Genomic DNA, 17,457 nt, shown 5'->3' with positions numbered 1-17,457 from the left:
TGACACAAAAACTAATAAAGACAAGGAAAAAATAAGAACAAAAGAATAATCCTAAAGTATAATGTAAAATGGAGTCCAATCGACAAACAATAATGTCAAAATATTGTGGACGAAAACATGACGTGCAAGATTTTCAGCCTGCCAAATTTTAGGTTAAAGACGATATATTACTAGTCCAAAACTTGATGGAGGGGAAGAAGATTATTTACTGTCATATGTACAAATCAATAATAAAATTTTGAACGCAATAAAAAATGGAACATAAAACGAGGAAGAAGAAGAGAATGAATATTGTAGACTTGTTGCAAGGGATAAGGTCATAAATTCACAATAATAGAAACAAAAAGAGAAGCGTAGATCGTAAGGAAGGGAGTGAAAATATGTAACGCTCCAATTTTTGGAAACGTTAATTAAATCAATTTAAACTATCATATGTTCTTTGGTGTCATAATTATAAACTTTATTAGATTTAAGTGTACAGTTATTTAATAGGGACTTGAGAGTGCTTTAACTATCATATGTAATTAACATAGTTATAAGTTTCGATATCTACGTACTAGTTATTGACTTCATGAAGTGATTTTCTTAGTTTATTATTATTTTTTTATAACACTTAGGTCAGTATATTGAAATTGATTATTTTATTAGTTTCTTACATTGTCCTTGTATTTATTTTGTAACTAGTTAGTTTCCTGTTAGGAATTTTATTCTTTAGTGTTTTACCATACTACTTTAATAGCTTGCATATTAGCACTTTTGTTTTACTTATGATTAACTTTGGTTATTAGTTATTAATTATAATATCATCATACATTCAAATAACAGTAGTGGAGTTTATAAAGTACATTAATATTTTTATACAACTAAAATCTCACAGTAGTAATAATAAAACCAATTAAAAAAATATTTAGAGCATCCGCATCAATCTCTTCAAAATTTGGATCAAATTACCCCTTAAAAAGTCACTTTATTACTTTAGCTAGCCATTTTTACAATGTCTACAGTATCAGACTCTCTGTCCTAAAATTATACTAGTAAAATATTATGTTTTTATTTTTTATTTTTTATTCCCTTATATTCTCTCTCAAGCAAGAAGCAAGTGGGTGAGGAGGGACCACATCTAGAAGAAAGGTAAGGTAAAAGTAATATATCAGACTCTCTATCCTAAAATTATACTAGTAAAATATTATGTTTTTATTTTTTATTTTTTATTCCATTATATTCTCTCTCAAGCAAGAAGCAAGTGGGTGAGGAGGGACCACATCTAGAAGAAAGGTAAGGTAAAAGTAATATTTTATCGGTTAGTGTGTGAATAGTAGGTCGCTTTTAAAAGCGAGGAACTTCAGCAAACTTTGTTTTTACCGAACTAGTAGCAAGGCTGATGCAAAGTGATTTTTGTCCTTTCACTCGTTATTATAGCGCCATATGAGAAGTGAACAAGGCCGGTCCCGATGTTTGGGTTGTCCATACCCGACTCCAAGCTTCGTTCCCCACATACTATTAAGTCATAAAAAAAAAACATATAAGTAAAAAAAAAAAAATCAACATTACAATGTGATTTTAGTTTGAATTACATCAAAAAATTAAAGTTAAAATGTAACTCCGATTATATTACTTTATGATTACCACAATCTAATTTAAAGAAAACAACTTCTTCTTGCATTTTTTGAAGTAAATCTTCAATTAAGTTATTGTACTTTTTTGTATCGGCATAAGTTATTGTACTTTAGCTTAATGATGTCTTCATTTTCAATTGAAATCATAGCCAATCCACTTAATCTCTCGTGTGACATAGTAGTCCGAAGGTAAATTCCTATATGACTTCAACTAAAGAAAACTCCTCCTCGCCGAAGCAACTGTTTTTACAAATCATTTTTAGCAAAAAAAAAACACCTATATAAGGTTAAAATTAAGTGAATAATATTTACCAATATAAACATTTTAACATCTATATCAGTTATTGTAATCAAAAGAAATATAAAAGTAAAATAGTTTGACTAGAACAAAAGAAGATATATTAAAATAAAATTTATTTACCAAACAGTTAAATCCTTTAACTTTTAATAATAGAGGTCACATGAAAAAATAAAAGGAAAAGAAGTAATAGAGGACTATATGAGGCGTAAGCAAATAAAAAAGCAAAAGAAAAAGAAACCACATTAAATTTTGGCGCCAAATTAAAATTTTATTACATACTTACGGGTTTTTTTTTTGGTTGCCCCCAAGCCAAGGGGCTTGTGGGGCGTACCCCAGGGCCAGCCTTGGAAGTAAAGAGTGTGATGTGGATACTCTTCTTAGGAGGTATTTTCGGTAGTGAAAAATTTGTAGATTTTTATTTGTGTTTGAAAAATTGTTAGATGTTTCCGATAGTAAATAAGTTGTTGAGAAATGTCAAGTTGTTTTCAGTAGTGAATAAATTGTTGATGGATTTGTGAGTAGGGTGATTGTAGCAAAAAAAGTTTTTGTTGACAATTTTTTTTGTTAGTGAAAACAAGATGGTAAAATGCTAAAAAAAATTTGTTAATGAACACGAAATGATAAAATGTGTTAAATTGTTTGTAATTTTTGATTTTCCGGAACGTAGCAAAACATGGGCTTATCGCAATGTGTGCGCGAGGCTCAAATCCCGGATTTGCACCTCCCTGCGTGACTAACTCGTGCACGCACCCGGTTAACTGATTTCCGAATTAGTTTTCCAAATTGCCACCCATTTTCCTGAGCGCGCGAGACCTCTTCTTGAGTCCTCATTCACAAACTCACTAAAGTGCAAATTCATTAAAGTAGATAGAAGTTTTGTAACTTGCCAATGCGGGACTAGAGAAAAGTAAGCCAATGTTGGGGGCAAAAGCCGCAAAAGTATATTTTTCAAGTTTTATACATGTTGCTGATGATTTTTAAAAATTCACGACCGCGACACCCGATTCCCGCGACGTATCACCGATACGTCCCGATACCGATATACCGCGACCGATACCGCAACGGCGACCGACCAATACCGCGATTTAAAACTATGGCGGAAACACCCCCTTATAGGTTTTTTTTTTTTAATCCGCCACCCCCTTTAGGTTAGAACATAGAATCATAAGCTATTCATACAAAAGGGACCTTAGTGTAATTAATGCCCAACAATTTAAAATCAAGCACGAGATCACTGTTCTACTTTTCGGAAAAAAAAATGAAAAGCAGAGCAGATTGTAGTTTTAAGGATTTTGATGCATGGATTGATTTCTTCTATTATGACAATAAATGATATTGGAATTTTTTTTTTGACAGTCAAAAGGGTGGGAGGGGGCAGCCAGCATAGCAACTCCTCCCTGGGCGTGCACCCCCCCTGCGTGACTAACTCGTGCACGCACCCGGTTAATTGATTTCCGAATCAGTTTTCCAAATTGCCACCCATTTTTCTGAGCGCGCGAGACCTCTCCTTGAGTCCTCATTCACAAACTCACTAAAGTGCAAATTCATTTAAAATAGATAGAAGTTTTGTAACTTGCCAATGTGAGACTAGAGAAAAGTATGCCAATGTTGGGGGCAAAAGCCGCAAAAGTATATTTTTCAAGTTTTATACATGTTGCTGATGATTTTAAAAAATTCACGACCGCGACACCCGATTCCCGCGACGTATCACCGATACGTTCCGATACCGATATACCGCGACCGATACCGCAACGGCGACCGACCAATACCGCGATTTAAAACTATGGCAGAAACACCCCCTTATAGGTTTTTTTTTTTTAATCCTTTTTAATCCGCCACCCCCTTTAGGTTAGAACATAGAACCATAAGCTATTCATACAAAAGGGACCTTAGTGTAATTAATGCCCAACAATTTAAAATCAAGCACGAGATCACTGTTCTACTTTTCGGAAAAAAAAAATGAAAAGCAGAGCAAGTTGTAGTTTTAAGGATTTTGATGTACGGATTGATTTCTTCTATTATGACAATAAATGATATTGGAATTTTTTTTTTGACAGTCAAAAGGATGGGAGGGGACAGCCAGCATAGCAATTCCTCCCTGGGCGTGACCACAGGGACTCCACACATCACAAGAACTAAACTACTGTAGTAAAACACTCCGCATGCAAACTGTTTTCATTTCCTGTCACGGTCAAAACCGAAACAGGGGATAGCCAGGATGGGTTGGATTTTGATGCATGGGGTTTGATTGTTACTACTTATAAACATTAAAACAACATACTAGGGACTAGATATACTTAGGGGATGGTAGATTAGGAATTATCTACCTCTCCTCCGGCCGATTAAGCAAGAAAACGGGATTTGGTGAAAAACGGCTCGTCGGAGATGACGACCGGAATGTGCAGTTCGATTTGGCTTTGAAATGATTGGAGGACGGTTTTGAGATGCTGGGGCTGGTACTATGACGTGAATGGGAACCCGAATTGAAATGTATTTGAAGTATGGAGGGTAAACCCACTTTTGACTCTCTCTCTCTCTCTCTCTCTAAAACTCCATAGTTGGCCCTAAGCTCTAACTCTCTCCTTCTCTTGTATCTACTGTGTGTATGGACTGAAATATAGAGATAGAAGACGTGGTGGGTAATTCAGTGCATGGGTGAGGAAGTTTATTTATAGGAGTTAAAAGGTAAGTGAGTGGTTTAAGGGCGTGTCAATTTCTGATTGGCTTGGAAAAGAAGTGCCAAACAACAACACGTCAAGTGGTCGTGGTATGAGAAAGATGCCGTAATGAATTTTTCGTTAAGAAAGATACTTAACGATGGGTGAATGGTGTTTTGGTGAGGAAGCAAATCCCAGTGGAGGATTATATGCCCAATATACGTCGGCTAGAACAGGAGACGGTTTCACTCAGGCTTTTTAGGTGCAAAAGGGCTATCGGCATTTGGATTTTATCTCCAGCTTCCGGTCAGGAGAAGGCCCCATCTCGCTATGGAAAATAACTATTTATTTTTGATATATTATGAGAGAATGATCTGTTTCATAAAATGAAAATAAAAAAGCTTAAAGAGACGGGGGCCTTGGTTAACTGTCAACTAGGGGAGCGTTGGACCAGATCAGGAGAAGTTGGAAAAGGTAGAGAGAAATGGGCTACGACAGGAATGATTGCGACACTTAAGGCTCCATTCTGCTAAATAAGTTAATTGATTTTTTTTTTATTCTTATTCAAACTTTTTTCGTATTTATTAATTTTTCGTCAATTTTTTTAGGATTATTACATCGTCATGATAAGAGAAATCTAAAAAGTAAAAACTTACGATCGAAATCTAATCTTTTTGAATAAAAACAAAAATAAGCCAATAAGCCAATTTTTTCGTCTTTATTCAAAAAAAAATAGATTTCGATCATAATTTTTTACTTTTTAGATTCCTCTCGTCATGACGATAAAATAATTCCCAAAAAAAATTGATGAAAAATTAACAAATACGAAAAAAATTGAATAAAAACAAAAAAATAAACCAATTAGCTTATTTAACTGAACGGGGTTAGTTGGCACATACGGACGGCTAGGAACGCATGGGTTTTCAAAGAGTGGTTGAAGTTGCCCCTTTTCTTGTTGTACGTCTACTGAACATCAACTAAGGGCATATTTGGTTGGATGAAATCAATATTGGAATGGAATAGTGATTCCAATAGCTTACTTATTCTAATGTTTGGTTCACCATTGAATAATGGAACGATAATTCCAAATGGAATCACTATTCACTTTAGTAAAGAAATTATCATTCCATCCAAAAAATTAAGGAATTGTTATTCCATTTCTTTGTCACACCAAAACTACTAGTGCCACTCTAACATTCACTATTGCTACAACAAAAATTATTATTGTCACTCTAAAAATTACTGTTGCCACTCCAAAAAATATTATTGTTACTTCAAAAATTACTATTGTCACTCCAAAAATTGCTATTGCCACACTATTTCATTGAAGATGAGAATGGATATTTCTAAGCACAACCAAACATGAGAATAAGAATGATTATTCTATTCTCAATTCCTCCAATTCTATTTCATTTTTAATTTCATTTGTATTCACATTCCATTCCATTCCATCCCATTCCATCTAACCAAACGCACCGTAAGTGTGTTTTGCTGCTGCTAGATAGATTCGGACATTGTGGAGACATTACTTTAGGAATACCCAGGGACTCATGTGGACAGCAATAAAAAGAGGAAGAATCTCAGATGGTCAAAGTGATCTGCATCAGATTCTCGGTGAGGGGGGGGGGCGAGGTGTCGTTCCGCCTTCTTTTTAAGCCTTTTTTTTTTTTAAATAAGGTAGTTTTAAGTTTAAATATATTGAAAATAAAAAATAATTTTTAATTTTTTTTGCACTATTTAAAAGATCTCAATGAGATTTATCAAATAAGATCCATATTAGTAGAAAAATAATTTGCGTAAACACATAATTTTTTAGCTTGAAATTATTTTTTTTCTTCTAAAAAGTCATTTTTGGAGAAACCGAAACACCATCTATCATGGTTTTAAGTCCCATCATCTGAAAAGCACAAAATATCAAGGGGCGGGATCATGTTTCCAAGGCTCCAAGTCCCTTTTGGAGCTGTGCGGTGTGGCATTTCCAAGGAGGGGTTGGGACAGAACAGAGGGCTTCTGTCCGTCATCAAGGACCTTTTGGTACTAGTACAAATGCACAATCAAGGTCTCTAGACGTTACCCACTGATATATAAATATAGAGCTTTTCAACTGTGATGCTGCTGGGGCAACCCATCTTGTTTTCGCGAACAAGCTAGCAAGACCTTCCGGATGCTATGTGTGCTTCTGAGGTTGCTGACAAACTTTGCCTGCATTCGCTTCGTCGGCACCAGTGGTGAGTAGTACATGCAGCATCCCTCTTAATTTCATGTTTTCTGGGCCTTGACTCTTCTGTTTCAAGTTTTATATTTTGCTTGACTTGTGCCGTATGGCCAGCTGGTATGATGTATGATCGATATGCTATTGATCAGACCTCTATGATATACAAAACGTGACAATAGTTGTGGACCTGTGGTGAAACATAGGCTCTGTTTGTGTTTGTTTCGATGTAAAATATTTTATAATGTGAAATATTTTTTCAGAAAATAAATTTTAAAATTTTATTTTTTGATGTTTGGTCGGCAGATAAAAAATATTTTCAGAAGTCAACAAAATGGTGTAGAAGGAGAGAGATGGCTTAGATAAGATGATGGCTTAGATAAGATGATGGAGAGAGGGATCCGGGGATCCAGCAGCTAGGCAGAACTGCTGGAACTGCAGGGCACCAAAACTACGTCGTTTTGGTGCCAAATGGAAATGCCACTAAAGCCATCAAAACTACGTCGTTTTGAGCCAAGGAAATAAACCAACTGGATACCTCAATGCAACTGCAGTACAGGAATTATAAGGCACCAAAACGACGTCGTTTTGGTGCCAAATGGGGATATTACGCACTCAAAACTACGTCATTTTTCAGTTTGCACAAAAAAAATTGGACAATAATTCCCCATTAAAGATTATAGACGTTAAAATAAGGTCACTCAAGAAGCAACATCCAAAGTCCTCCCTATCAAATTATCAACCAGAAAAATAAAGTGAAGAACTTGTGCATATTTAAATTAAAACCATTATCCACAACGCCAAAATCTAAAATCAAAAACCATAACACCGAAGTCTCAAACCACCAAAACGGCATCACCATCCTCCATAAACTTTAATAGAATGTGTTAATTAAACAATATCTCACCAAAAAGAGAGTCATTGATATCTAAAATTTAACCCCTCATTATCCTTACATTACACTTCAATTTTTTGCGGGGTATCCCGAATAAGCCAATATTTCCATAAAAGAAGCATCATGCAAGATTGAGTCGCCAGCCCATGAAGAGTAACTCGTTGCATCAAATGGCATCTCCTGAGGAAAAAAAAATACAAAGGATAAGTTAAAAGCAAATAAGATGAATGCCGTTAGTTTTCCATTTCAATTTCCGGAATTGATAGTAACAATGTAAACACACCTTCAAAGTTTGTGGATTACATGACGCTTGTGAAGATGATGGAATTGATTGACCACTATCTTCATAACTTATCATTTGTGGAACATATGGGATTCCAACATCCTGAAACAGAAAAATGTATTCACAAGTAAATGCAACATATCATATCACGTTATAACTTAAGCACAAATAAAAATAACTAACCGATGGTTGCTTCAAAACCGAACCATGCACAATTGTAGTAGTGGCAACATGGTCAACATGCTATGGAAATTGTAAAATAGTTAGAAGTGCAACGCATAAAGTTAAAAAAAAAAAAAAAAAGTCTACACATTTATAATAAACTAGTTGCGTAGGATTTATACCTCACTAAGCTGTGTCGTAGAGTGTGAAACAACTTTCTTCCTCTTTCTAGACTTGAGCTCATGCCAAGGTTTTAATCTTCTCGTACCCTTAATTTGAATGCCGTTTTTCTTCTTCAAACCTTTGACTCGTGCGAATTGAGGATCAACCTCCAATTCTTTCTCCACTTCAATGGGGGCTCCCTCTCCCGCTCCAAGAAGCATATCAGCGACTTTTGCACACATGTATTCCAACGTCTCTTCCACAAATTCATATGTTTCTTCAAGTTCACATGACTGAGTAGCTAACTTTACCATCTTTGGACAAATAATCCTAAAACGAGCCGCTTTTAGTAATTTAGGATCATTCTCATCCACTCTACTTTTGCCCTTCTCCAATTCACACTCCTTTGCATTTAATCGCCATCGCCCTAATACATACCTTTCAGGAATTTCCATAACACTCATTCGATCAAGCCCCTTAATTGCATGGCTACATAAAATTCCGAAACTTTCAAATTTTCGACATGTACAACAAACATCTCGACAAATAGTTTCATCAGTCTCATCTATTTCAACACTACCCTTCACCACATACTCCACATTCTGTCCACGCATGGTAATCACACAACTAAATTGTCCTTCCAACTCATGACATTGCTTCACCTTACAACGAAGTGAGGTGTCAAGCTCATCATGGAACAAGTCAAACAGAGGAGGGGAGTACAATTGTGCAACTTGAATTAACATAGGAGATTTTTTCAGCAACAATCTCTGCAACGTTTCTCTAGAATTGTATATGGCTTTAGATTCCTCATATCTTTTCTCCACAACAATTATGTCAAATTGAGTCAAGAATTGAACAATGTTGAGATCCGATTTTAAACACCTCTTTAGTTTTGCATTAAGGCTCTCACTAAGTTGGGTGCTCCGCATTCCCGCAGTGTATGACCATTTCATGTATACATGCGCCCATTTCTCTCTAATTTCCCAAGTTTTAGCCATCCAAGAGTTATCTTGTAAATTGTATTTCTTAATCAAAGTATGCCAAGCTTTCTCTAACTCATTTATCTCCTCATACCCAAAAATGCAAGCATTGAACTCTTTACCAAAATTTGAATCAGCATGGAACAAGTAACCCAAATTCTTCAAAGCATTTTGATTAAGGTGAAACGTACACAATCCATGACTTACATCGGGCATGACATTGGAAATTGCCTTAGCCATTGCGGCATCTTGGTCTGTGAAAATGGTAGTAGGCTTTTTTCCGGACATAGCAAGCAAAAAGGTCTTAAATAACCACTCAAAGGAATCTGCCGTTTCATCATATAATAGTGCCGCACCAAAAATTGTTGTCATTCTAAAATGGTTAAAGCCAGTGAAAAGAGCAAAGGGTCGGCACTCTTTGTTTGTGCGGAATGTTGTGTCAAAGGATACAGCATCTCCGAAAAGCCCATAATCTGTAATCATCTCATGGTCAGCCCAAAAAATATTGGTTATCTTCTCATCAACATCCAATTGAACCGCATAGTAGAAATATGGATTTTGAGCAGATTGATTACGAAAATATCCCAACAAAGCCCCCGATTCACCATACTTTAAGCTCCTTTGTCTTCTCGAACGCAAATAATTTTTTTGGTCCTCCCGCGTGAACCCTAAGCATTCCTTCCCCCCTGCTTGGGCACTTAAGAGATCGTGCGATGCCTTAAGCGATAAACCAATATCAGCAGCTATATCAATATTTATAGCCTGAGCCTCGCTTACCATTCTGTGGGATTTCAGCAAATGGGAATGTTCGAGAAGATGTAAAAGATGGTTGTGGTTTTCTTCAAACCTTTTCACAACCCATTTCGAAGTTCCTCGGTCCAATGATACAAACAGGGATGCAAGACAATTAATTCTGGTGTCTTTGTGAGGTCGTTCTACAACTAAGTTCCGTTTATCTTTTGCCTTTTGTCCTTCCTTATTACATGCAAATTTTCGACTAATCATAACACCATCTCTCTTGCTTAAATTACTGTAACATATTTTAACACTGAAACCGGTAATCCTTGCATATTCATTGTAAAACTCAAACGCCGCTTTCACCGATTCAAACTCCATCTTAAGACATGGAAGGTACTTTTTGATCAATTCCTCACTTTCTTTGACATTCTCCTCACGCCCATCATCCTCCATTCTAACATCCAAATATATTTATCAAAAGTAGCACTAACATGATAAATAAATAACAAATTGAATGAATTAAAAAGTCAGTAATGATTCAAAGAGTTCTAAGTTGAGTGGAAACAAGTTAAATACTTTTTCTCAAACCATTTAAGAAGTCATTGTCACATTTCCCCAATAGAACACAATATCTTAGTAATAATCATTCATCCAAGTTCTGACAGCTTGAAATACTTAAATGCAAAACAGGAAATCTTTGATTATATTGTCTAATGGCACAAAAGAACAGAAAGATTGAAATAAAAATCTATGAAACCGAAGCACACTTATCACTCGGCTCTATTTAAAACAATAAAACAATGTTTTTGTTCTACTCTGTTTAGAACTCCTGTTACATGTTCTTGGTCAATAAAACAATCATTTTTCTTTTTCAAAGAACAACAATATTCTACAGCCAAATAGAGATGGATGCAATACCTGGTGGGAGATGATGATTTCGGCAATTCCGAAGGTGGATGATCGGCGAGACCTAGAGGGGATAGAGGAGATGATGATTCCGGCGATTCCGATGGTGGATGATCAACGAGATCTACAGGGGATGGAGGAAGATGAGCCATGGATGTACCTTCAAAGTCCATCTCAACTTGTGAAGCCCTCAGCCCTAATCGTTTGAATCGTTTCGTCGTTTGAGCGCGAATGAGCGGAATAAGGGTTTTGTTTATTTCCTTGGCTCAAAACGACGTAGTTTAGATGGCTTTAGTGACATTCCCATTTGGCACCAAAACGACGTCGTTTTGGTGCCCTGCAGTTCCAGCAGTTCTGCCTAGCTGCTGGATCCCCGGATCCTGGAGGGAGATGGGTGAATGGTGTTTTGGTGAGGAAGCATATCCCAGTGGAGGATTATATGCCCAATATATGTGAGCTAGAACAGGAGACGGTTTCACTCGTGCTTTTAGGTGCAAAGCAGCAAAAGGGCTATCGGCATTTGGATTTTATCTCCAGCTTCCAGTCAGGAGAAGGCCCCATCTCGCTAAGGAAAATAACTACTTATTTTTGATGTATAATGACAGAATGACTTATCTCGTAAAACGAAAAATGATAAGCTTAAAGAGATGGGGGCCTTGGTTAACTGTCAACTAGGGGAGCGTTGGACCAGATCAGGAGAAGTTGGAAAAGGAAGAGAGAAATGGGCTACGACAAGAATGATTGCGACACTTAAGGCTCCGTTTGGCTAAATAAGTTAATTGGCTTTTTTTTTGTTCTTATTCAAACTTTTTTCGTATTTATTAATTTTTCGTCAATTTTTTTGGGATTATTGCATCATCATGACAAGAGAAATTTAAAAAGTAAAAACTTACGATCGAAACCTAATCTTTTTGAATAAAAACAAAAATAAGTCAATAAGCCAATTTTTTCGTCTTTATTCAAAAAAAATTAGATTTCGATCATAATTTTTTACTTTTTAGATTTCTCTCATCATGACGATGAAATAATTCCCAAAAAAAATTGATGAAAAATTAACAAATATGAAAAAAATTGAATAAGAACAAAAAAATAAATCAATTAGCTTATTTAACTGAACGGGATTAGTTGGCACATATGGACGGCTAGGAACGCATGGGTTTTCAAGGAGTGGTTGGAGTTGCCCCTTTTCTTGTTGTACCTCTATTGAACATTAACTAAGGGTATGGTTGGTTGGATAAAATCAAGGTTGTAATGCAATAGTCATTCCAATAGCTTATTTATTCCAATGTTTAGTTCACCATTGAATAATAATTCCAAATGGAATCACTATTTACCTTAGGGCTTGTTTGATAACTTAAATTCAGCACTTAATACTGAATCAATTAAGTACTAAGTGATTCAGTAGGTTTGATAACCACATTTCATATTACTTAACAAATTAAGTACCATTTAAAATATAGGCTAAAAACTTGAAAAAAATTAAGTAGCTTTGAGCTACTTAATTCTGGCTGAATTTTTGTGTACTTACATTCAACCGTCATACCACCACCACAACCACTTCCACCAACACCTCCACCACTCCACCACCACCACCACCACCACCACCACCACCTCCACTACCACCACTCCTCCTCCACCACATCACCACCACCACCACTCCCTCCACTACCACCACCACCACCACTCCCTCCACTACCACCACCACCACCACATCACCACCACCAACTCCACCACCACCACTTCCTCCACTACCACCACCACCACCAGCTCCACCACCATTACCACCGCCACCAGCAGCTCCACCACTCCACCACCACCACAACTCCACCACTACCATCACTACACCACCACCACCCCCGCTCCTACCACCACCACCACCGCTGCACCACTCCACCACCATCCCCGCCACCGCCACTCCCCCACCACCACCATCACTCCACCACCCCCACTTCCTCCACTACCACCACCACCACCAGCACTGCCACTCCACCACCACCACCACATCACCACCACCACCACCACCACTCCACCACCACCGCCACTCCACCACCACTACCATCACTACACCACCACCACCACCACCACTCCACCACCACCACTAGCACCACTCCTACTACCTCCACCACTCCCCCACCACCACTCCACCACCATTACCAAAAGTATATTGTGACCGTTAGTAAATTAAGATAGAATTGGAACAAAATTAATTCATCATTTTTTTTAATTCAGTACTTAATATATTTATCAAACAGCTTTTCAGCTTAAAAATTTCAGCATTCAGTTTTCAGTACTTAATTTTTCAGCTTTCAGTTTCAGTTTTCAGTTTTATCAAACAGCCCCTTAGTAAAGGAATTATCATTCCATCCAAAAAACTAAGGAATTGTTATTCCATTTCTTTATCACACCAAAACTACTAGTGCCACTCTAATATTCACTATTGCCGCACCAAAAATTATTATTGTCATTCCAAAAATTACTATTACCACTCCAAAAATTACTATTGTCACTCTAAAAATTGCTATTGTCACACTATTCTATTGGAGATGAGAATAGGTATTCCTAAGCACAACCAAACATGAGAATGAGAATGATTATTTCATTCTCAATTTCTCCAATTCTATTCCATTCTTAATTTCATTCATATTCACATTTCATTCCATTTCATCCAACCAAACGCATATTAAGTGTGTTTTGCTGCTGCCAGATAGATTCGGACATTGTGGAGACATTACTTTAGGAATACCCAGGGACTCATGTGGACAGCAATGACGGAGGAAGAATCTCAGATGGTCAAAGTGAGATGCATCAGATTCTCGGTGAGGGGGGTCGAGGTGTCGTTCTGCCTTCTTTTTAAATTTTGTTTTTAAAAAACAAGGTAATTTTAAGTTTAAGTATATTGAAAATAAAAAATAATTTTTAATTTTTTTTTGCACTGTTTAAAAAATCTCAATGAGATTTATCAAATAAGATCCATATTGGTAGAAAAATAATTTGCATAAACACATAATTTTTAAGCTTAAAATTAACTTTTTTTTTTCTAAAAGTTTATTTTTGGAAAAACCGAAACACCATGTATCATGGTTTTGAGTCCTATCATCTGAAAAGCACAAAATATCAATGGGGCGGGATCATGTTTCCAAGGCTCCTAGTCCCTTTTGGAGCTGTGCGGTGTGGCATTTCCAAGGAGGGGTTGGGACAGGACAGAGGGCTTCTGTCCGTCATCAAGGACCTTTTGGTACGAGTACAAATGTACAATCAAGGTCTCTAGACGTTACCCACTGATATATAAGTATAGAGCTTTTCAACTGTGATGCTGCTGGGTGAACTACACGATGCAACCCTTCTTGTTTTCGCGAACAAGCTAGCAAGACCTTCCGGATGCTATGTGTGCTTCTGAGGTTTCTGACAAACTTTGCCTGCATTCGCTTCGTCAGCACCAGTGGTGAGTAGTACATGCAGCATCCCTCTTAATTTCATGTTTTCTGGGCCTTGACTCTTCTGTTTCAAGTTTTATATTTTGCTTAACTTGCTACTGCAGTTAAACTTTAATCTGTAATTATGTCTTGTTATTTCGATATTGCTTGACTTGTGCCGTATGGCCAGCTGGTATGATGTATGATCGATATGCTATATCGATATGCTATTGATCAGACCTCTATGATATACTAAACGTGACAATAGTTGTGGTGAAACATAGACTCTGTTTGTGTTTGTTTCGATGTAAAATGTTTTATAATGTAAAATATTTTTTCAGAAAAGAAATTTTAAATTTTTATTTTTTGATGTTTGGTCGGCAGATAAAAAATATTTTCAGAAGTCGACAAAATGGTGTAGAAGGAAAGAGATGGCTTAGATAAGATGATGGAATTCGATTCCGAAAATCATCAAAATAATGTAGAGGGAGAGGGCTTATATAAGATTGTGGAATTCGACTCCGAAAATCGACAAAATAGTGTGGAGAGAGAGAGAGAGATTATGTTCTCCTGTTAGTAGTGGAGTACTTTGGAGAGAGAGAGAGAGAGAGAGAGAGAGAGAGAGAGAGAGAGTTCTGTGGGTAATTTAGAGGGAAACAATAGGAATTGACTGCGGGAATTTCACATGGAAGTTGCGAAAGGAATCATGAAAACAACTTAGTGTAGAGGGAGAGAGATTGCTTAGATAATACGGTAGAATTCGATTCCGAAAATCGTCAAAATAATGTAGAGGGAGAGGGCTTAGATAAGATGGTGGAATTCGATTTCAGAAATCGACAAAATAATGTGGAGGGAGAGAGAGAGAGAGAGAGAGAGAGAGAGTGTATTCTCCTGTTAGTAGTGGGGTACTTTGGAGAGAGGGAAAGAGAGAGAGAGAGAGAGAGAGAGAGAGAGAGAGAGAGAGAGTTCTGTGGGTAAATTAGAGGGGAAACAATAGGAATTGACAGAGGGAATTTCACATGGAAGTCGTGAAAGGAATCATGAAAACAACTTAGTGTAGAGGGAGAGAGATGGCTTAGATAAGATGGTGGAATTCGATTCTGAAAATCGTCAAAATAATGTAGAGGGAGAGGACTTAGATAAGATGGTGGAATTCAATTTCGGAAATCGACAAAATAGTGTGGAGAGAGAGAGAGAGAGAGAGAGAGAGAGAGAGAGAGAGAGAGAGAGATTGTGTTCTCCTGTTAGTAGTGGGATACTTTGGAGAGAGAGAGAGTTCTGTGGGTAAATTAGAGGGGAAACATTAGGAATTGACTGCGGGAATTTCACATGGAAGTTGCGAAAGGAATTATGAAAACAAGTTACAGCCAATTACATGGTAAGTCATTTTATGCCCATTGATGGAAATTATTTTACACTTCCACAACAACGCAACCAAAACCCCTCAACACAACGACCAGTAGTGGACCCACTCTAAGCAACTTGCTACCTGGCAGACCAAAAAAGAAAGTCAGAGTGTATGAGATATAGAAATGCTCAACATAATACCACAATACCCGAAGGAATATCAATCAGAATGCGCATCACCAACATAATTGAAATACTTGAATGTATACAACAGTTATAACCAACATATCCACCCAACTGAGCAATAATAATCAATGCACAACAATATGAATATAATCACATCACATAAAGTGGCACGTCTGCCACATCCCATGTACCCAAGGTATTGTGTCTTGCACACCATATTTCCATTCACCGTTAATTAGACGGCACGGCCCACGACATGATGTGACTCACTCCACAATCCTTAAGCGGGTACAATCAACACACCACAACATGCATATCAATAACTAAACCTCGGTTAGCATAATATACAACCTTCAAGCATACATATCATCATGCATGCATATCAACAGTTAAATCATCTGTTAGCATGATATACACCCACCACTATAGCAACATCCCATAAAAATAATCATATCAAAAGTTAACTACAATTAGTAAGATATACACTCACCATCACAACAATATCTCATAAAAGATAATCACATCGAAAGCTAACTACGATTAGCAAGATTAGCAAGATATACACTCACCACCACAACAATATTTCATAAAAGATAACCATATCAAAAGCTAACTACGATTAGCAAGATATATACTCACCACTACAATAATATTATATTGAGGAGAACTATATCAAACACACTCACCTTTGTATCGACCGAGGTATGCCAAACTTACGGTTTCGGGAACCTCTCCAATTGACTTGCTCGTTACCTAGTCACAAGCTAACCATATCAGTTTATTGAATGCTTAAACATTACCACCAACTCTTGAAAATAATCTATAACACTAACAATAGGTTAATGATGCTTAACGCATACAGGTATGTCCATTTTAAAGGTTTATAAGTGTCTCTAAACTAGCGTAATACTCAAACACCACATGACCCCTACATTTGGTTTGAAATCTACAACCAGCCTATCGTATTCTGCCTATAACTTCTTATAGGGTTAAAACCAGATCATGAAACGACCACCATTACAAAGTACACCTCCGGTACATGAATTTTGATACAAAATTTGTTAAAAATGAAGTCTGAAAGACAAAGTTATGCTCGTCCAAAGTTACACCAAAATCTGTCCAAAATCACAGATTCTGCACGTCTATCAACTTCAAATTAAAAACTGATTTAACTTTGTACAAACTAAGCCACAACCTTTACATATTTTAAAAGACATATAAGTCTAGTTTCAGAATCAACAATCCGTGCGCTAACCCGATACCCGAGCTAAAAGATATAACCATTTTTCCAAAATGTGTCAGTGCAGCAAATACAAAACTCAGCAGGGACACACCAACTTGTAAAATCTGCCAAACTTAGAATATGCATCTAATAAACCCCAAATTTGGTACACACCATTATCACTCATCAAAGTTCATCCCTGATTTTTTTCAGATTTTTCACAATAAAGGAACATTATCAAAATTACCCCCAAATTCAAAAATTCTGTACAGCGAATCACAATTTTCAGCAGAATAGTCTGTGTTTGAAAATTCATTAAAAATTGAATACTTAATACTTTTTAGTAATTCCAACGCCAAAATATTACCAACTCA

General features: G+C 36.8%; 3 protein-coding genes across 3 annotated transcripts in view; all 3 read right to left on the bottom strand.

Moving 5' to 3' along the window:
- The window catches only part of LOC131326797 (sodium/proton antiporter 1-like), a 54,590-nt gene extending 50,044 nt beyond the window's left edge, over positions 1-4,546 (bottom strand). The window contains exon 1 of the mRNA XM_058359679.1: positions 4,245-4,546. The gene's annotated coding sequence lies outside the window, so the exon portion shown is untranslated. The remainder of the gene's footprint in view (positions 1-4,244) is intronic.
- Positions 1-17,457, bottom strand: part of LOC131326795 (sodium/proton antiporter 1-like) — a 46,981-nt gene that overhangs the window by 11,605 nt on the left and 17,919 nt on the right. The window lies entirely within an intron of this gene.
- On the bottom strand, positions 7,695-11,173 carry LOC131326794 (protein FAR1-RELATED SEQUENCE 5-like). Its single transcript, XM_058359673.1, has 5 exons — positions 10,928-11,173; positions 8,309-10,463; positions 8,148-8,207; positions 7,965-8,066; positions 7,695-7,861 (listed from the first exon to the last, which is right to left on the bottom strand). Exons 1-5 carry the CDS (start codon positions 11,086-11,088, stop codon positions 7,751-7,753), a joined length of 2,589 nt encoding a protein of 862 aa, XP_058215656.1. The 5' UTR covers positions 11,089-11,173; the 3' UTR covers positions 7,695-7,750.

Source organism: Rhododendron vialii, chromosome 5a (assembly GCF_030253575.1).
Source record: "Rhododendron vialii isolate Sample 1 chromosome 5a, ASM3025357v1".
Lineage (NCBI taxonomy): Eukaryota > Viridiplantae > Streptophyta > Magnoliopsida > Ericales > Ericaceae > Rhododendron > Rhododendron vialii.
Note: the sequence above shows the minus strand (reverse complement) of the source record. Positions and strands in the feature narration are given on the sequence as shown.